The following is a 21,365-nucleotide window of genomic DNA, read 5'->3' on the forward strand; positions in this document are numbered from 1 at the left end:
ATCAAGAGTAAAGCATCCTCTACAGCAGATTTGTGGAGATAACATATTTGAAATAATTGCTGTTGTCTTTCTTTTCTTTCAGATGTCAATGAGTGTGCACTGGATCCTGGAAAATGCTCACCGGGCACATGCCAGAACTTGGATGGGTCATTCAGATGCATTTGTCCTCCTGGATATGTCCTGCAAAATGACAAATGTGAAGGTGTGTATAGATCAATCCTTCATCTGTTTGTTTTTCTAGCTACTCACTGTTGTTACCAGTGTTCTCTGCATCTGAACATGGGTAATGTTTATTCTTTTGTGGCAGTATACAGTTCTGAACTGTAGCAACTGGTAAGTCACTTGCTTCTCAGAAAGTCTCACCCAGTTTTATTTGAACCTGAGCTACCTTATCAGATCCCAAGAAAAATCTGATCCCAGGCTGTTTGGCTGATGGTACATTGCTGAGGCGTACCCACCACATGAGGTTTTGAAAACTAACTGTAGATTTTGTGCCTGGATTTCTCATCCCTCTTTCTGTCTGTTCTTCTATTGACATTTGTGTTTTCAAATCTGTTAGATATCAGTGATGATGTAAGGTTATATTTTATGTTGTACGTCTGCCAGTGTAGACATTTTTATTTCTCATCTCTGTAATTACTTTTCTTACAGACATTGATGAGTGTGTGGAACAGCCAGAAATTTGTGCCCTGGGCACATGCAGCAACACACCAGGCAGTTTCAAATGCTTGTGTCCAGAAGGTTTTGTGTTGTCTTCCACAGGAAGGCGATGCCAAGGTAATTTCATTCTTATTTTTTGGCATTTCAGAATTTTTCTGTTTTATAAAAGCCTTGTTAGCTGCCTGTTTCTAATATAATAAGGAGGCTCTGGATTCAAACAGTGTTTTTCACAAGAAAAACATGATAATTCTTCAGTTGTGGCGAGGTTCTGTCTTGCTCTAACATCTGTTTGTCATCAAAGAGAACATTGCAATAAAAGAGGTGAAGATTATGTTAAATGCACCAGGTCAAGTGAGGAAATTATGTTGCCCTGCAGCCCTTTCTTGCACCCCTGGAAGAAATGTTGAGGCTACCTAGATTCTGTATAGACTGTGACATGTTTGACATGGTGTAGAAGCATGAACACAGGAGACTACTGCAGTGCAGTGCTACAAGCAGCATTTCCAGGAATAAGGCTGTTCTTAGCACTTATCAAATTCTATCAAATTCTATATAGCATTTGTTATACACTATTCCTCTGCACAATCGTGTGGATGGAAAAAAGATCAATGCAAGCGGTGTTGCATGGCTGATAAGCACCCATCTGCTTAAAAAAGTCTGAAGCTCCTTTTGGCTTCAGGCATTAGTACATACACTGTTCAGAGGCTAAACCCTGGGCACTGAGACAGGTTAAATGCTGAAAACTGAACATCTAGTAATGAAAAGCCATGGGTTAGTTTATTCTGTGGATAAAGAATAAGCACAGCAAATTAGGGAGTGAGTTATTTTAAATACTTTGGAAATGATTAAATAGATATATCATTAAATGTCCTATACACAGTGTGCACATTGGTAACCACTGATGAGTAAGACCTCTATAAGGACCTCTGTAGTTATGCTTGGCACATTAACGGTGATGCTTATTGACACCATAGTGAGTTCTTCACTTCACAGTGGGCTAAATGAGTCTGTGGAACCTGCAGTAAACATTCATCCAGGTCTCCAAACCACCATGCAGTTTGGCACGGTTACTTGCCTCAACTTCAAGAAAGTAGCATGGCTGTTTTAGCTGTGTTTTTGTAGCTTGTATAAATGAGATTTCTTTACCCCGAGGTTATTGTTCTGTCCAGGTAGGGGAAACCACTAAAAACCAAAAACACAACAAGAAACAAAATCACAAAAAAGAATGCAGCTTTATCTTCTTTATAAAAATAGACCATTGTTTCACATGGAATATTAGAGGAAAATGCATACTTGTGTGAACAAACCTTAAGAACCATGCTTCTCCCCATCCCCTGAAGAAGACTGGTTTTTTCAAGTATCTCAGGCCAAACAAACTTTTGTTTAAAACTTCCCATTACCTAGGACTTCTGTAAAGTCTGGACACTGCCCAGCATTGATGCTGCAGCCAGAAAACTGGATGAGCCGCTGCTTCCACAACTGGCCTGTTGCTGTTCCCCTGCCAACCCAGGGAGCTGCCAGCTCTCTGCCTGCTGGATGCTTGTGGTCTGTGATCTCAGCCCTACTCCAGCATCCTTGTTACCCAGCTTAAAGGAGTAAAATGTAGTGCCACAGGGCCAGTTTTCTTTGTTGCGTGTACCTCTGGGAAGAATGAGAAAGGAAAGCACAATTGTACATTGCCCCTCAGTTTAACACTACACAGTATTATCATTGCAAGTTTACTCAAATCTTTTGACTTAAGTGATTCTTACTCATAATGAAATATAAATAAGTCAATGTTTGGTTTTTACGAAGAGGAGTGAAGATAGGAAGGAAGTACAGCCCTTCCACCTTTGCTGGACAAATGAGAAAATCTTTTCCTTTTCCCTGACTGAGATAGGACACTCTGTCCCATAGCTTTCCTTTACTGGGATGGAAGGAGTCTCTCCCTCATCAGAGCGTTCCCATCAGAGCTTCTCCTGTCAGAGGCAACAATGGTCCTTGTTAAATTCAGACGGAATTTGGGTGCTTTGCTGGGGGGCTGTAGGGGGACCTCATGTAATTTTGCAACTGACTCCTCTAAGTGAAAACTGTGCCAAAGTTAGACTAACTGCACATAACAACAAGTTTTTCTCTGTGCAGATCTGAGAGTGAGTTACTGCTTTACCAAATTTGAAGATGGAAAATGTTCTGTGCCGAAGTCCCGAAACCACTCCAAACAAGAGTGTTGCTGTGCCTTGAAAGGACAAGGGTGGGGAGATCCCTGTGAACTCTGCCCAGAGGAAGCAGATGGTGCGTTGTTGACTAGGTGACCTTAATATCATGATAGCCTTTCAGAACTGAAAGAAGATTGTGATTCTTATAAGAAGGAATTAAGAAAAATATTTTTCCAGAGGTGTTTAATCCTAAAAATTGCCATTGCTATCTCTAAGGTAGATGCCTTTGCAGTCTCAAAAACCATCTCTTGACCATATTCCATGTTTCCTTATAAGTTTGTTAGTATGATTAGGTGGTGAGTATTTTGCTCTGGAGGTGTCACATACTGCAGTAGGAAAGTAGTAGGCTGTGTGTGGAAATACCTGCAAGATGCAGATGGAATTAATCTAATTACAAGTACAGGAAGGGGTGCCATAAAGATGAAATCTAAATTAAAAAAATATAATAATAAAAATAGAATTAGCTCCTCATCTGAACCACCATGTTACATTTTGTGACTTCATGTTATTATTAAAAAAAAGATCTGTCTGGCAGTCTTTTCAGTGTGAATGATTTGCAAAAATAGCAGAGAATGACAAAACAGAGGCCCTTATGAAGGAAAGCCTTCCTGGACTGTTGCTAAAGAAATACTTTCTTTTGTGAGTATCCTCTGTAAGACTGTGAGTAACTAAGCATCAAACAACTCAGCAGGCCTTTGTACCATCGTAGTGCAATTTGCTGAACGGACTTTAATTCATACTGACAAATGTGGTTAACAGCATTACTAGTTTCAGGAATACATTAATACAGTTCATTTCATTAATATGTCATGTAGATGTTTCGGCGACAATCCACACAAAAACCAAGGGAAGAAAAGAGAAATCAGATGTGCCAGTTGCAGTACTCCTTCTAGGCGTAATGCCTGTGCAAATCTAATTCAGTTGCCCCAGGAGCATTTGAATCAGTCAGCTGGAAAACCATGATATACATCACAACATTTCCTTGAAGTGTCAGCACATAACATTTTTTGCAGTCCAGGCTGCTCCCAAATGATGAGATCAAGGGCATTTTTCTTATCTTTTAAAAGAGAAATGGCATTAATATATCTGAGTGTGAGAAATTTATGTCCAGGCATATTGTGGACACTGGAATTGGTTGTGTTTTCTTTTGTTTTTGTTTTTTTAAATAAGTACTTGTTTGTTATCTTTGCATGTTCTCCACTGCATGCCATCTAATACAGGCTGGTAAACTCAAGCACATACACGAGTCTCTTTCTGAAGGCTTGGGCAATAGGTGGGTTTTGAGTAGCACAGGGCTAAGTTTCCCAATCAGAGAGCAGCAGCATGCCAGTCACTTTGTTATTTTCAGTGCAAGTGTGCACCAATATTTTAGCTCAATTTTGTTCAACCTCAGCAAAGGTACACTAATGTATTTCAGCTAAAGAAAATATAACATCTGTTGTGGCTAAGATTGGATTTTATTGCTGAACTGTAAACCTCTTTGCAGCCTACTGCAATTTCAAAGGAAAGTTGTATCTTGTGAAGAGTTCTGAGCATGGTTAGTAGAGAATAGATGCTCAGCAGTGTTTTGAGATGATTTGAATTACAGTCATGCATCCATCCATGTGCTCAAGATACAGTTTAGAGAAGAGAGGTAGAAGGCTAATTTCAGTTTGAAAGACCTGTTTTTTTTTGTGTGTGTGCATGTCAGGCCCGAAAGTAGAGTTTATGAATCTGAAGAGCCTTTGTGATTACAAAACCCTCATTGTAATTTGGTCCAAAAGAGTGGAAATGTATGATTTCTTGTTTACTATAATGCCCAGAATATATTAGGTGATTTGCACAGGTAAGGAACTACATGCCTTCTGCAACAAAAAATTGGGAACGACTCGTTCTCTAAAGATTTACACCACCTTTAAATCTTCAAAAACTGCACAGAAAACCTTGTGGATTTAGAAACTGGGTGGTAACTTCACTCTAAGCTGAACCCAGAAATTATACTCTTAGCCTACATATAAAAAAGATTATTGCTGCTAACTACTGACTACAAATGAGATTGTATTTTGTTCAGAAAATGTAGGAAATCTTCAGTTTACAATAAAAACGAATGCAGTCACTGGTACTGATACTTTTAAAGTGGAAATATTGCGTTAGTTTACTCCTTAAAGCAAGTTGAACAATGCTAATTATTCACAGGATTTTACATATATACATACTGGAGATCAGGTGGAATGTAAAGTAAGCATATAGTTTTCACGTGAATATAAGACTAAAGTAAATTATGCATTTTAAATTGTACATACTAAATTTCTGGATCTGAGCATGAGAAGGATGAATTGGTGTGAGTGATTGCATAGCTTACGGCTAATGCTGATCTCCAAGACAGAATTTATCACATGCTTTGAATTTTTTTTTTTTTCTTTCCACAGAGGCGTTCAGACAGATTTGTCCATTTGGAATTGGCATCCTTGTTGGACCTGGTGATGCAAGACTGGGTAAGTGCCTGAACTGCATGATGCTAATGCTGTTGTTGCATCAATATGACATTTTCTACCCAAAAGCTATTCTCAGTTTCAATTGAGAATAATATCTCTGCAACTATTTCCAAATACACAATTTTTGGAAACTTCTATAATTCTTTTCATTTATTTATACCAATTTTAAATTCAAGCCTGAATATGTCCTATGTCAGAAATTTAACTTTTAGAGTTAAAAAACCTTTGGCTTTTTAATTTAAGCTGGGCAAATTTACTAGGAAACTTCTGTGGTGGGATGTAGAGAATGGATCACATAGCATACCTGCCTATTCTTACACAATATGGGTAGCCTGTTCAGAGGCTTCAGAAGTACAGACCACAGTTTCCCAAATGCCATCAGTACATTCTGTTCTCACCCAAGACATTTCAGCCTCACTGGAAAAAATTTTCATTTAAGGAGCACTGGATGACCACTATTTTTTCATATCTACTCCTCTCCCTATGCCCCCCCCCCCCCCCAGACAAATTTTTTATGACGTTTAGAATCAATTTCTTTTTTGTGCTCTGAAAGCTAGCCTGTAAACTGAATTCTATGCTCTCATCCTAGTACATCAAAATTCAAATATTTGTATTTTTGTTGTGATCTCAGGAATATTTCTTGCCAGAACAACATTGTTCTTTGGGAGAAGTCTAAAACCACATGAAGTAAACTGCTCTTAATGTGTTGTTTGTATTTCTGGTTCAGATGTGGATGAGTGCCTTGATCCAGATAATTGTAAATTTGGGCAGTGTATCAACACAGACGGGTCTTTCCGCTGTGAATGTCCATATGGTTACATCCTACAGGAAACTCAATGTGTGGGTAAGTACAGCTGGTTCATCTTCCATTTTAAAGAATCTGCTGAGTTGCTAAGTATGGCATTAAAGACATAACGGAGATATATTATTCTAACGTAGAGTTTCCATCCCTGCTGATGTTCAAAACCTGACTAGGCAGGGGCTGTGCAACCTGTTCCAAGTAGGTCTTCCACTGGATGGGGGTTTGGCCAAGAAAACCTCCAGTGTTCTCAAATTATGCTAGAATTCTGTGACTGTAATGCTGTAACTTAAGTGAGTTCTTGGATTTTGTATTTTGGGTTTTTTTGGTTGTGTATTGATGACAGAGTTTTATACCTTTTACTTGAGAATAACTGTGTATTCTTGCCTTGATTTAATTGCTTGCAGATACTGATGAATGTGCTGTTGGAAATCCGTGCGGAAATGGAACTTGCAGGAATGTAGTGGGAGGTTTTGAATGCACCTGTGTTGATGGATTTGAGCCTGGACCAATGATGACGTGTGAAGGTGAGACTTCCACATGTTAAGGACAGTCATTGCAGTTGTGTGCTGAAACAGTTTCCTGATTTCAGAAACAACTGAGGAGAGTAAAGCAGCTTAAAAAGTAAAATACAGCCATTTGGAGCAATGCATCTTTATCTGAAAAGGGAAAGCAAGTTCCTCCTTCCTGTACCCATCTTGAACTGAACCTTTTTCTAATTGGAGATTGAGAGAACAGGCTTTCAGGTGTTATCTACTAAAGGACTGCCCAGAAGGGAGCATCTGAGAGTACGGTCTCTCCAGAACAGTCCCCAGAAACGCTGTTTATTGTCTCTATGGCTTTTGCTCACCTCCCAGATGACCCTTGAGTGAAGAGAGACTATCAGTGACTTCTGAAATGTTAAGCAAAGGTGAAAGTAGAAAATGGACTGCTTGTTTGTTGTTGTTGTTTTTTGTTTGGTTTTTGTCTTTTTTTTTTTTTTTTTACGGAAAGAAAGGGAGCAAACAGACAATGTAAACACAGTACCATATAGAATTACTATGGTACCCCTACACTGAATATTTTTTGTGCTTTTGTCTCTCATTTCAGACATAAAAAAGTGAAAGTGCACAAAGAAGGGAGGAATAAGGAAGATCGGGGTTATAGAAGGAGCACACAGAAAATTAGTTAGACTAGAATATTTCAGTGTGGTAAATGTGATTAAATTATTTATATTTATAAAGCCACAACTGGTGAAGGTACCAGAACTAGAAGGAACGTGTTAGACAAACCAAAGCAAGCATTTTTATATGCATAGTACTTATTTAAGTAGTGGAACTCTTTGCTGCAGAGCATTAGTGAAGCCACAAGTATAGATTGATCCTGAAAGAGTTTGCATAAATGTGTGTGGTAATCCATCAGTGGAAATTAAGCTTGACAGTTTGGATGTGGCTTTTGGCTGTGGAAGTCCTTAAACTGAGAGGCTGTATCAGGGGAAAGATCTCTGCATACATGGTACGAGTTTTATTTTCAGTACTCTTCCCCTCCCGTTATAGTCAGAGAGAAGAATGTCCTAGGACATTCTGACACTGTCATCTGACCTGACACTGCTGTTCTTAAATTATCTGCCACAATCTAGTTGTTTGCAAGCTCATACAAAAGAATGCTTCTATCTTTATGTCAGCTCATGTTAGTTTTATATACAGTTAGAGCTTCATTCACTTCCCCGTGGAATTTGGTTCAAAGCTCAAATTGCAGAGGAGTTAGCAAGTGCATAAACATCATTATGTAGCAGTAATTACTCTAGTAGCCCAGAGCATATGTAAATGCACTTCAAAATCGTGTTTCTAGTGAGAATATTGTTTTATGGAATTCAGTGTATGAAGAATTTGAAATAGTGAAACTAGAATTTAAAAATAACCAGTCATAAAAATTGAGCCTAGAAGTGGAAAAGATGCAATTTTAAGTTAGATGGTATTTTGGCAGCATAGATCTGAAAATTATTTCTATTGGCTGCTTGCTATTGAAGATACTGAAACTTCAGGTAGCTTTTAAACATCCTAGCATGTCTGGTGCCTTGTTCTATACAGAAATGAGTAGAAATGTGGGTCCTCAACAATGAAAATTTAGCCCTTGCTAAACTGAGTTCTGTGGTATTGCCAGTAAATAAAACCTACGTGTTCAAGTCTGCTGCATATTGTGAAAGCATGTTTTCACTTCATATGGCCTTTGCTGCTCTGAATCTAGATGTCAACGAGTGCATTCAGAACCCTCTGCTCTGTGCTTTCCGCTGTGTGAACACTTACGGATCCTACGAGTGCAAGTGCCCCGCAGGGTATGTTCTGCGAGAGGACCGGAGAATGTGCAGAGGTAAAACTCCTACCAGATTCTCACAGTTACAAGATAATGATTTCAAGTTCCTGCAGGGGTAGGGCTCTGACTCACCGCAGTAGTGGTACAGAGTTTTAATCCCAGGAACTAACTGAGTCAGAAGGAATTTGGGATGAAGTTCTGTGGCTTGCAGTTTGCATTACACGGTTGATTGTATCAGCCCTATCCTGCCTGAAAACTTACACATCTACATAAAGTGAGGTCACTTCAGATGATACGGATTTGCCTTGCCCCAGTAAAAAGGGCGTGTGGGAGAACTGAATTTGCTCTATACTACATCTTGGATATAGTTTAGCATAATAAAAGTGTGTGTAGAATTTGATTAGAATTAAAATTCCAAAGTCAGTATTTACTATTGTGAATTTTCAAGAGCATCTCTTTATACAATAAAGTCTAAACCTTGTATTTTAGATCAGGATGAGTGTGAAGAAGGCATTCACGACTGTGACTCAAAACAGATGGAGTGCAAAAACCTAATAGGTACCTATATGTGTATCTGTGGACCAGGTTATCAGCGTAGACCAGATGGGGAAGGCTGTATAGGTAAGTGTGAAGCGTTGAAGCTCTTGATACGTACAGTTCCTCAGCAGAGCGGATGATTTTGAATTTAACAAAGTATTAAAGAACCCAAGAGAAGAATTATGAAACTACTTGCGTAGTGGATCCACCAGTGCTGTATACACATCCCTTTGCTGTTCAGGTGTTCACACATCTGGGCAATAAGTAGAAAATCTGGATGTGGCTGTCTTTACAATCTGTTTGTACTGCTGTTGATGAATTGCTCTTAGTGAAGAAAGCAGAGAATTGGGCCCACTGCTGTGAGCTCGTTTATCTCTGTTAATAAGAATGAGTGTAGGTCCTGAATTATTTTAAAACTGGATAGCATTAAGAAGTGCAGCTATAACTGTGAGCAGTTTTGAAAACCAGTGAGGAGGAGTATGTTGCAGAGAAAATTTAGTAACAAAATATATAATGTTGTGAGCTGGTCATCTCTCTTTCCTCTGAAAATTAAATGAAGAGAATTTTTATTTAAAAAAATAATATTTATGCAAGTTTAACAATGCAGAATGCCCAGCTTAAAAATTCCGTGTAATCTTCTCTAACCTGCTTCAATCCAGTAATAGACATGATTTTTCTCATATCATTTTGAAAACAGATGAGAATGAATGTCAGACCAAACCTGGGATCTGTGAGAATGGCCGGTGTGTAAACACAGTGGGAGGTTACAGATGTGAATGCAATGAGGGATTCACTGTCAGTGACAGCCAGAAAGAATGCCTCGGTAAGTCTAACAGTAACACCCTAATGAACAATCACTTTGATAGCAGAAATTCTGTTTTCTGGGAGTCACTTTATCTGTGGTTGTTGGTTGTTTTTTTTTGGCACTCAGAGGCGACCCCCAGTTGAGGCTGTTTCACAGCTTAATGAGTTACTACATTTTGTGGAAGTACTCAGGAGCTTATACTTAGAAATGTAACAGTTAATAAACATGCATTTGAATTTACATTCCTTCTAGAAGGGGTCTTTTTAAGTAGATGTCCTCCTGCAACTTCATTCTTCCGCTGCTAACTGCTTTGATTAGTCAGGTTGGGTTGCCTTGCTGTGCAAGCTGACTGTTCGGTGGTGTCAGTCAGCTTGGAATTGCTCTGCCTTTTCTTTGGTGCTGATTTTCAGCCAGTCCTTCTTGTCTGGGATCAGACAAACTTACCTTTTATGAGCATAATGTAACTTGTCTTCCACCTTTTGCTAAATTTCCTGTCTTCTTTGTTTTCCTTAGACATCGTGCTCTCTTTCTTACTGCTGGTAGTTTTTCACTCTCAGTTCCACAGTCCCAGGGTGAAGTATGCCCTTTCTTTTATATTTCTAACTAAATTCCTAGTATCTCATGACCCTATGGAGGTCATCACCATTAGGATTCTCTGTGATGCATAATTTGTCTTCCAGACAACAGGGAAGGCTACTGCTTCACTGAAGTCTTACAAAGTATGTGTCAAATCGGATCAAGCAACAGGAACTCTGTCACCAAGTCTGAATGCTGCTGTGATGGTGGCCGAGGCTGGGGGCCAAACTGCGAGGTCTGCCCCTTCCCAGGCACTGTGGCCTTTAAGAAGCTTTGCCCTCATGGTCGAGGATATATGTCTAATGGAGCAGGTACCAACTTACCTATTAAACACTGTCTTATGCAATTTATTGAGTAGTAAATTAGAAAATCTTGCTTTTTGCATAGTTAAACATTGATTGACACACACTCAAATGGGAGTTTGCACGCTCACGTTTGTGCTATAGGTACAGATTAAGAACTACTTGTGTACACATAAGCAAAGTGATGTTTGATTTATGGAGGCTAATATAGATCAATTCCAGTTGTTTGCTTACACTTAAAGCTTGTTCATTGTACTTGAAATTTAGATTAATGATCCATTCCATATTTTTCTACTTAATATTTCTCCTTAATCTGGGCAATATTTCATTATTTTATGTAGGGTTTTGTTTTTTTTTTTTATGTAGGGTCTTTTTAATGTCAGATTGCAAGAATCTACTAGAACTTTACAAAATCAGCTCTTCATGATGTTCTCTTGTGAACTAACCTTCATTTAACTGCAGATATTGATGAGTGCAAGGTTATTCATGATGTCTGTCGTAATGGGGAATGCATCAATGAAAGGGGATCTTACCGTTGTCATTGCAACCTGGGCTACACTACAGACATAACTGGCACTCTTTGCATAGGTGGGTTTTTCATTATGCGGTATGTATATAAAATTTATTATGCTCTCTATATATAAATTTTATATATACAAGGCATGGCTTGTGGAAGGAAATACAAAACCTTTGAAAAAATGAGGAAATTAAAATGTCATCCCTTATGAGGTTTGGAGCATTTTAAAAAGGATCACAAATGTTGTTTGTCACAGTGGAGATATCTGTTTTTGCTTATTTTAGATCTGAATGAATGTAACGAGTCCCCCAAACCTTGCAATTTCATCTGCAAAAACACAGAGGGGAGCTTCCAGTGTTCATGTCCGAAAGGGTACATCCTTCAAGAAGATGGGAGGAGCTGCAAAGGTATATAAAAAACAAACAAACAAAAAACCTGCAGAAATTCATACCAATCCAATAACATTTAAATGGTGTAAATAGCTTGTGCAGAATGGAGCTGGTGTTTCAGGTAACTCTGTTAATTTGGATGAACATTGGAACCACAGGCATTCTGCAGGTTGGTAGTAGCCAGTCTTTAAAGACTTCTGAACCAATGGTATAAATGATTGGTCTTATGTTGGTAAGCATATTGGTTTAAGCCATGTTGTTTGATGATAAATATATCTTTATGACTGCTAATTATAATAGCTGTAATGATCTGTAATTCAAAGATGGGTGTAGTTTGCAGTGCATTGTCCAGCATCAACAGAGTTTTAACCAACCACCTCAGCAGCATGCTGAATAAGGGACAATGTTACAGGAGAGAATTTGAAATGCTCATTATATTTTCATTTATTTCTGTATCTTGTTACCAAAGCTCTGACTGAAACCACACAAGTTTGAGCAGCAATTCTAAACGTGGCGTGGGAAATGACAGTATACTTTGTAATTAGTATTTAAATATTTCTTTTGGAGTTATAGCATGCTTCAGTGCAATACCATTTTGCAATCTGCCACTGCTTTTGATGAAGACAGTGACTTTGCATTTGCTGACTGTATCTAGAGCAGTCATTTATTATATAATAGCACCTTTCAGACAGATGAGAGTGGTGTCTGTAGTCCTGCATTATCGCAGACATTAGTATAGCTCTGAAGTCCCATCATAACATGTGGGGTTCCGTGTGAGAGGTACTGGAAGCCAGCATGAAAAGTGACGTGTGGATTCAAAAGCCTTTATTTGATACTTTATTTATTTGCAGTCTCTTCTAAGTCCAACTGAACTGTCACATCCTTGCCAGGGAACATAAATGAAAGATATTTGCTTGTTTTTTAGATCTTGATGAATGTGCTACAAAGCAGCACAACTGCCAGTTCCTTTGCGTCAACACTATTGGGGGTTTTACTTGTAAATGTCCTCCTGGATTCACTCAGCACCATACAGCCTGCATTGGTAAGTGATGTGAGAATGTAGACACAGATTTGGGATTTCTTACTGTTTCTTTTTCCAGAAGCAAAGTAGCAAGAAGGCGAAATAAGCTTCCTGGGAAACCAAATGGAAACATAGGCCAGATTCTGATCCCAGGCCGACAGAACAGAGGTGGAGGTCCTCCCTACCTTCCCTTGTTTTCATAAACCATGTCTTTGAATTTTGCACTTGCGGGAACTAGACAGTAAGACCACTGATTTGTAATTTTTGCCTTACCCTTTCTTACCCAAGGAGCAATAAAAATAAAAAATCAGTTCTTTTCCTGTAGTTCATTGCAGGCCCACATTAGACATAGCGTTGGGGCTCCCTTAAAAAATAAGCGTGAAACGTGTATATTTCTGCAGTCCTCCTTTAAACAGTTACACATTAGGTCTGTGGAAATGTCTCATGTCAAAGTAACACTTAGGCTTTGTTTTCCTTCAGATAATAATGAATGTGCTACTGAAATCAACCTGTGTGGGGCAAAGGGTATTTGCCAGAATACACCAGGAAGTTTTGTTTGCGAATGTCAACGTGGCTTCTCACTAGATCAAACTGGGCTTAGCTGTGAAGGTAGGTACAACACGTGGTGCATTTAACTTGGTCTCGTCTTGTTTTCCTTCATCTTCTTTCATCCTACTGTTATCCAAGGAGGGACATACAGAGTAAGCACCAAAACTTACGGGGTAAGCATGTGCAGACTGAAGAGAGGGTGGGGTATAGAAGTTTACAACAATTTCCCTTAATGGGCCTGAATAAATAGATATATTGCAGGACGCTAGAGAGCTGATATCTTCTGAGGAGACTTCAATTTAGTCTGGAATGTTTTAGTTTAAGAACCATAAGTTCAGTGAACTTCTGTTGAATCCTGCCTGGATTTCTGAGGGGCTCACCAAGGACAGGAAGTCTTGCATCTCCAAGGTGACCTGCTGAGAAGAGTTCAAGGGCAGACGACTTTATTCCTCTGGGTCCCTAGAGCCTTTTACAGGAACAGGGTTTTGTTTGTTTTGAAAAAAGATATCCTGGGATTCCTGGGTTTGCTTAGGGGAAAGCAAGGAATTCTTTGCTGTGGAGATTAGGACCCTTAGGAAGGCCTTGTTGGCCTCACATATAAATGGCTTTCTTCTCTCTGCTCAACAGCAGAATGCAGTAGCTATGAAAATTGTGGCTGAATTTAATCTTTGGGTGGTTTTCTGCCCTAATTTACTTTATGTGGAGCCAGAAACCCAAACCTGAAAGGCCTGAAGTGGGTTCCCGTGCTGGTCAGGGTTTTGGAAGATCCTGGAATTTACTTACACATATATACGATTTTATGTTTAACATACTTTTCAAATACAGAATAATTTGAGCTTTTCTCCCAGAATTCAGAGTGTATCTCACCTTTTTAGATGTTGATGAATGCGATGGAAACCACCGGTGTCAGCATGGCTGCCAAAATATAATTGGAGGATACAGGTGTAGCTGTCCGCAAGGATACCTCCAGCATTACCAATGGAACCAATGTGTTGGCAAGTCACTTTTTAAAATTCATACATAGAAATGCATGTTACCTTTGTTAGCAGCATGTGAAGGGCAGTAGAGCATTGAATGGGCCTCATACAAGCTTGTCTTGTGTAGGTAGCTGGAGATGTGTTTGACCTCTTTGAGAACAAAGAGCTCCGTCACTCTTTGCTTGGCTTTCTTTGCTTTCAGAAACATAAAAATGCCGTAGCTTGTTAGCACTGTGGTGCTCTAGGGAGGTCTCTGCTTCTCATTATGCTTACCAAAATTCCTAACATTTTATGCAGCCCTTGCTGTGATGTTTGCTAGCTTGTGCTCCAGCACTTAATGCCTGTTTACGTACAAGAGAACAAGGGGGGAGCACAAACATAGGGTGGCCTTGAATAATAATTAAATTAGCAGAGCTTAGGGTTAAATTAGAATCTAATAGTTGTCATGAGAAAAAAAAATCAAACAAGCCTGTAATAAAGAACCTGCATTTTTAGTACTACTAATTCTGACTGTTGGGGAGGACATTGTGGAATGTGAAAAACTGCAGCTCTTTAGTTTTGCAAGTCATCTTTGCTGTTTCCAAGTCTTCCTGGGTGATAGCATTTAACTACGTGCATTTCCAGCGTGGTTTCCAGACCAGGCCCACGCTTTTATTCTGTTTTTTTTTTTTTTTTTTTGAGACTATTGACTACTGTTTAGATTTCATACAAGGATTATCAGTTTCAGAATGCAAAGGTATGCCCGAAAGACAGAAAGGTTTCAACCTCTGTGCAACATACACTAATCACCAGACTTCACTAGGGAAAGTTAGGTTGGGTGCCACAACTGGGGACAGACTTGGCTGGCACTTCCACCTTCTTGGACACGGGGCACTCCAGGCAGAAACCCAGCACTGCAGGGCAGGAGGTTTGGTTTCCTTGTGTGCTCATGGCACCTCTCCTTCCTGCCGGAGCTGAGCATGACAGAGCCGCATGTGTTGGAGTGCAGAGCACCAGAGAGCAAGGCTGGCACCTGATGGCACAGCTCGCATAGAGTCCAAGGCTCCCGTACATTTTTTTCCTTTTTACGTGTTTTTTTTCTTCCACCGATCACCCAAAATACAGGAACTAGAGTTGGTAGTGTCCACACTCCAGTTGTTGTGGAGCAAGGCAGAATATGTCTTGTCTTGGTGCAGCAATACTCTGTGGCACAAACAAGTGCTTATGGTGTTGACTTAATTGCCATGAATTCAGCTGTGTTAGGTATGATACTGAGACATCACTCTAACTTAATGCCAAAGCTCCTCTGGGCTTTGGTGACAAAGAATGCAGCCCCAGGTTGTAATATATTGAGTTCTCCACATGTTCAAATCATAATGTCTGTAATCATATGTGCTAAAACACTTATCAAGATCTCCTGTGCGTATCACAGGGGCAGAATTCACGTAATAGGTTTTTCTGTGACACTTCTTTCCTATTACTTGACAATCCCACTTCTGCAAACAGTTTGTGTCTTTTTAAACTTATTTAATAAAGTATTCAGGGACTTCTGATGTTGCTGCAACACATACTTAGATAATCACTGAAGAATGGTTTGGTTCCTCCCATGCCTTCTGCTGTGTGTGACTGCATTCCCTGCCCAGGCAATTCTGTAGTGCACCATGCCATAAATCACACTGCAAAAAGTAAAGGCACTGCTTTTAAACAAAGAAAGAACAGCCACGTTGTTTGGGAAGAGACAGTGATGCTCTGAATTAGTACTTCCATCTCATGTGGATGTTCAGGTCAGAGATGCTGCTCTGGGCTTGATGTTTTTATTTATGCAGTGTCCAGATGACATTTCTTATGCATGTGCACACGGACACAAGCACGTGCAGTTGCTTTATCACAGAAAATGGAGAACAATAGCATTCAGAACATTTCAAAGCGATTTTGCCACATCAGAGAAAACATTCAGACCAACTGCATTTAACAAATCATCCATTTACAGTAAGCAAGCCTGAGCCGACCTCAAACTCCTACAGTGCCACACTTGGGAAGTTTGGAAAAGCATTGTCTCAGTGTGGCAGTCCTTTGTATCTTCAGCTGCTTTTATTTTTACTTTACTACTAGTTCCTGCGCCTTACCTGTACCTCATACTTAACTGCGTGTAGGAAGGGATTTTCAGTGCCTGGAAAAGGTGTCAGAGCCCAATTCCCTACTCTTTCCTTTAATGCTGAATAGAATTATCAACATTTGATTACTAGACCAGATTGTCAGCTGTACAAAGTTTTATCCTTCTCAATTGTTTCTGGAACAAAAAAGTTCCCTCCTCTGCTTCTCTGCTCAGCACCAACTGATGTGGCATGAAGCATCTAGAGCAGCCCAGCCGCTGGGTTGTGTGGCCGTAGTCAGGGAGAGGCCGAGCCCCGTCCTCCCTCCTTTCTGCACGTCTCACAGGGCAGCAGGTTTAGCAAGTCGGGGACAACCTTTCTGAAGGGGTAGCTTGGGCTGGGCCTGAGTAACAGTTAACATGGTATGTTCTGCTTCCTTTCCAGATGAAAATGAATGTCTCAGTGCACACATTTGTGGAGGAGCATCTTGCCACAATACTTTGGGAAGCTATAAATGTATGTGCCCTACCGGATTTCAGTATGAACAGTTTAGTGGAGGTTGCCAAGATATCAATGAATGCGGTTCTGCACAAGCCCCATGCAGTTATGGTTGTTCAAATACTGAAGGTGGCTATGTCTGTGGATGTCCACCTGGTTACTTCAGAATAGGACAAGGGTAAGGGATTCTCATTTTAACCTAACAGACATAAAGGGGACATAACTCGCTCCCTTCTCTGTAGTGTGGCGCAGCAGAACCAGCGGGTTGTCACCACTGAAAGGTGGACAGGGTTGTGGAGGTGCTCAGGAGATGGATCCACCTGCCTGTTTTGGAGATGAGGGAGGGGAGAGCTAACAGAGAGAAGGGAGCTGTATGGGTTTAGCGTTTAAGAAAATTTCTCACAATTACAAAGTTCAATAATCTCTTTTAAGCTACTGTTTTTCACCTCTCTCCTGCATACCCCAGCAGCTAGCCAAGCTACCTGAGCTTGCCCCTTGGAAGCTCACACCTCTCACCATGATTTGTGGTGTACACTTGTCTCTTTAAAAACAAACAAGCCCACCCCATCCCCCTCCAAATCCAAAGACAAATGATATTATACAGGAGGTTTCACCCACTGGTTGGAACAACAATTTTGTATGCTCTTATGTTCCTGCATGTTCCATATTCTTATCTGTGTTCCATATTAATTATTTTTTAAATAAATGTCTCCCTTATGTAGGAAACCAATTTTCACTTGCCCCAGTTGGGAGTGTTAGGGCTGTGCATCATGTAGGACCAAGCACTCAAATGGAAAGCAGAAAGATTGTGGCTTAAATTTTAGAGGTGACTAAAAGTTTGGGATACTCAGTTGGCCTACATTATGGAAGACCCCAATTCTCAGATTTTTCAGCACTTCCTGAAAATTGGTCTCTTTTAATGCGTTTCAGGTTGGATGACAGAAATAACTAAAAACTTCTCAGAACCTGAGTTTTTAAAACTGTTTAATATTGGCAGGTCTCTCTTAGGCAAAGCCTCTTGGAGACAGAATCTTGAAATCAAAGAGGCGATTGCACTGTAATTCAGTGAGAATTTTGCCTGTTGAATTCAGCAGAAAATTTTTCTGGGAAATGAGTGCAACATAATTGCTTATTATTTGTATTCACAGTCCCCAAATTTAGCTTTTGATAAGATATGTCTGTCACTGGAATTAATTTTGGATTTCTTCCTTCCTCAGACACTGTGTTTCTGGAGTGGGGCTAGGCAAAGGTCAAGGACAAGAGCTTTCACTCAGTGGAGAAGTAGATGACAACTCGCTCTCTCCTGAAGCTTGCTATGAATGTAAAATCAATGGCTATCCCAAGAGAGGAAGGAAGCGCAGAAGCACTAATGAAACTGCAAATGAAGCAGAGGTAATCGACCCTTTTCAGGGGGAAGGGGTTTGGTGTTATCTTGTGAAAGGCAATCTTAGAAGGACGTGGGCCAAGAAACAATCCCACAAGAAAAAATTATACCCCAAAGTAGACCGAAGAGCTGGTTTTGGACTACAGGTGTCTGGGGGGGGCGGGTTCTGAAGTTGTTCACTGTCACTAGGCTAAGGTCATCCTCTGCAACCCTCACCTTTACCTGTCACATCAAACAGTAAAACAACCCACCCAGCTATCTATAGAGCACTCCCCAGCAAAGCAGGCTCTTGATGTCAGAGGATGGCAGATAGGTAAAAAATTTGTGTGACCTTGTGGCGAGGAAGGCAGCACTGTTGGTCAGGGTGAGGATCCCACCCAGCAGGACCTGTGACCGCAGGCCTTCCTGGGGCTTGTCCACACCCTTGCAGTCATTCAGGCTGGGCTGCCAGCCTGCGAATGAAGCTGTCAGCGGGGTCACTCGTGGTGCTCGCTGCTGGCCCCACTGGAAGGACAAGAGGCTGAGCTTCAGCTGCCATCACTAGGAAGTCACTGGGGACAGTGACAGGTTTCCATTTGCCTCTGAGTGGGTAACTGTTTATCAGTGAAATGCTTAAAATCTATTGTGCTGATCCAGCTCCACTCCTTCCTAGCTGTTGTCATTGTTTTTTTATCAACCAAAAGTTAGTGAGTGGTTTCAATGCCCACATTTATATCTGGGTGAAGACTAGTCTGCTGTGTGACAAGGGACATGTGTTGCCTTTATATGAAGAACAGGCACCCTTTTTCATTCATCCTGTAGGGAGATATTTTTCTTTAGTTCTTAGAAAACATTTCTCAAAATGGGATTAAAGTAAAGTAAATCCTTCACCAAACTCCCTCTGCTGGGGTTTGTTCTGAATTGATCACAGCAGTGAAACAACGTGGCGGAGGTGGTTGTAATGCTGTTTGTTCTTCAGCTGGGCTTGCCCCACACTTGTCCAAAAGTCTGCCTACTCCCAGCACCACCCCTCCCAGTGTGAGCACAGAAGTTGTGGCAGAAGCATGATCCTACAATGTGTCATGTTACAGTAGTCTCTCTTGAGCAAAACTCCCTGCATTACCTAAGGAGTGCCACGTTGGCTTATTTTAACTTCTTGTAATATAAGGTCAGAAATTTCTGCTTGAGTCATCCAGTGCAGTGTCCCACTCAGGTCACTAGACTTAAACCTTGGTCACACTAATTATACTTCGACTTTACAAACAGTAAACAGCTTGCAGAAGTGTTCACAGTCATTGGATGTCCCAGTTCTTCATCCTTTCTATGGTGACAATGACGTTGAAGGTGACGGGACCTGCCCTGGTCTGGCCAGAGAAGCAGCAGGTCATGGCAGGTCTCAACTGTGTAGGTAAAAGTATGTGTCTGTGTGCAAATGAGTGCGTTCCATTCAAAATATAACCAAGAGACTCTGCACACTCTTGTAAAATGATGTCACACCATCACTACCCTGAGCAGTCATGTGTACTCTGCTCGTGTGCATATGCCGAAGAGCTTGCTTTTCCACACGTGAATACAGGGGATTCGGGAGCCAGCGAGCCGTTTCCATTAAGTGCTCAGTGAGTGGCTCTCTCACGGGAAGGCAGGAGAGTGCTTTTGCTGTGGAGAGTGGACACTTGACTGTACTTTTTTCTGACAACTCCTAAGACCCCAAGAGTGGTTTAGACAGATGATGTTACAGAATGTCCTTTTAAAAGGTATTTCATTAGTAATGGATGCGCTGGGTAAGAACTACGCACACAGGCGCCTGTGAAACATTGACAAAGCCGACTAACATTGTTTGTTCTTGTGCAGGATCAGCAAGAGCTGGAGCCCCCGATCAGCCTCGCCAGCTGGGATATTGAGAAAGCAGCAGTCTTTTCTATCAACATCTCCGAGCTCAGTAACAAAGATCGCATCCTGAAACTGCTTCCTGCCCTCACAACACTGACAAACCATAACCGATATTTAATTGACTCCGGAAACGAAGATGGTTTCTTTAGAATCAATAAGAAGGACGGGATAAGTTACCTTCATTTCACAAAGAAGAAGCCAGTGCCTGGAAACTATTCATTACAAATCAGTAGTATTCCACTCTATAAAAAGAAGGAACTTAACCAGCTTGAAGAGAAACATGACAAAGACTACCTCAGTGGTGAGCTGGGAGATAATCTGAAAATGAAAATTCAGATATCGCTTCATTAATTCATCAACCAAAGACCAAATAATTAAACCAAAGATAGATAGGTAGGACTGAATATTCCTCCCAATCAGATTCTCCATATCATAGGTACAATCTTACATGAGTACATTTGTATGAACGAGCACTATTATACTATTACATAAACAAGGTACAGGATGAATACCCTAGCTCAAAACAACCACTTTCTCAGGCTTTTAACTGTAGCTGAGCTACCTTGATATGTTGAATCTTGAAAACTGGGACTTTAACCATTGGAAGTTGGCCACTGATGCTGAGACACATCATCATTTCAGCAGAGGTACAAGAATGTGCTTTCAACTGATGGACAGCTCTATTTTTGTAATTCTTAAACTTTGCTTCTCCAACTACAACTTACTAGGTCAGCCATTTATGATATCCATTTGGTGCTAGTAAATTTTCAACCTAGATTTATAAATGCACTGTAATATTTACACAACTTAGAAGCCAAAATTGCCATTATTCAGTCTAAATACTTCAATCAACCAAAGTTAGCTCAGTAGTTTATCTCAGTTATGCCTATAATACATTACATGTAAATTAAGTGTGTGTATACTGTAATCATGCTATTTTTATCAATGAAGCATTTGTAAACTAGATTAATAATACCCTTAATGTGAGGGTTTGTAATGGTGCTTATAAGACCAACTACTTGTTAACTGTATACACAAACCTGATGATAAAGTTTCTGTGACTTGCCAAAATGCACTGAGGTCAGTAGGGACCATTAAACATTCTCAAAAGTCAGATGACAATCAGTGCCATCCTACACCATGACATTATGTAATGTGTTAAGAGTACCCATAGTCATTCATATCAACAAGGGTTCAATGTCATAAATGTCACAATAAAACAGTTTTTTTTTTAGTTTATTCTGTGGCCTTGTGTTCTTGCTAAAAGTATGATAAACTGAGTTCTTATGTTTCAGGCATTTTTGGTAGCGTTGGTTGTGTATCTGTGCACAGGTGATTTCTTCTTGAAGGCATGCTGCTATCATTTGTTCATTCTTTGTGCAAAGGAAGAACGGAAGAAATACAGAAACCTTCACAAATCTAAGCAGCAGTGGAATTCTGTAAAATAAT

The 21,365-nt window shown here is 40.3% G+C and overlaps 1 protein-coding gene across 3 annotated transcripts in view; it reads left to right on the plus strand.

Moving 5' to 3' along the window:
- Positions 1-21,155, plus strand: part of FBN1 (fibrillin 1) — a 156,568-nt gene extending 135,413 nt beyond the window's left edge. For all 3 annotated transcript variants that reach the window (XM_035553775.2, XM_050712902.1, XM_035553776.2), the window contains 18 exons: positions 83-202; positions 652-777; positions 2,782-2,931; positions 5,264-5,329; positions 6,057-6,173; positions 6,536-6,655; positions 8,355-8,477; positions 8,910-9,041; positions 9,655-9,780; positions 10,443-10,649; positions 11,103-11,228; positions 11,442-11,564; positions 12,472-12,588; positions 13,048-13,176; positions 13,992-14,111; positions 16,610-16,841; positions 17,881-18,055; positions 19,878-21,155. In XM_035553775.2, coding sequence (XP_035409668.1) covers positions 83-202; positions 652-777; positions 2,782-2,931; positions 5,264-5,329; positions 6,057-6,173; positions 6,536-6,655; positions 8,355-8,477; positions 8,910-9,041; positions 9,655-9,780; positions 10,443-10,649; positions 11,103-11,228; positions 11,442-11,564; positions 12,472-12,588; positions 13,048-13,176; positions 13,992-14,111; positions 16,610-16,841; positions 17,881-18,055; positions 19,878-20,267 — 2,699 coding nt within the window. In that variant the 3' untranslated portion in view covers positions 20,268-21,155. The remainder of the gene's footprint in view (positions 1-82; positions 203-651; positions 778-2,781; positions 2,932-5,263; positions 5,330-6,056; positions 6,174-6,535; positions 6,656-8,354; positions 8,478-8,909; positions 9,042-9,654; positions 9,781-10,442; positions 10,650-11,102; positions 11,229-11,441; positions 11,565-12,471; positions 12,589-13,047; positions 13,177-13,991; positions 14,112-16,609; positions 16,842-17,880; positions 18,056-19,877) is intronic.
- Positions 21,156-21,365: the final 210 nt, after the last annotated feature.

This window comes from Cygnus atratus, chromosome 11, assembly GCF_013377495.2.
Source record: "Cygnus atratus isolate AKBS03 ecotype Queensland, Australia chromosome 11, CAtr_DNAZoo_HiC_assembly, whole genome shotgun sequence".
NCBI classification, from domain to species: Eukaryota; Metazoa; Chordata; class Aves; order Anseriformes; family Anatidae; genus Cygnus; species Cygnus atratus.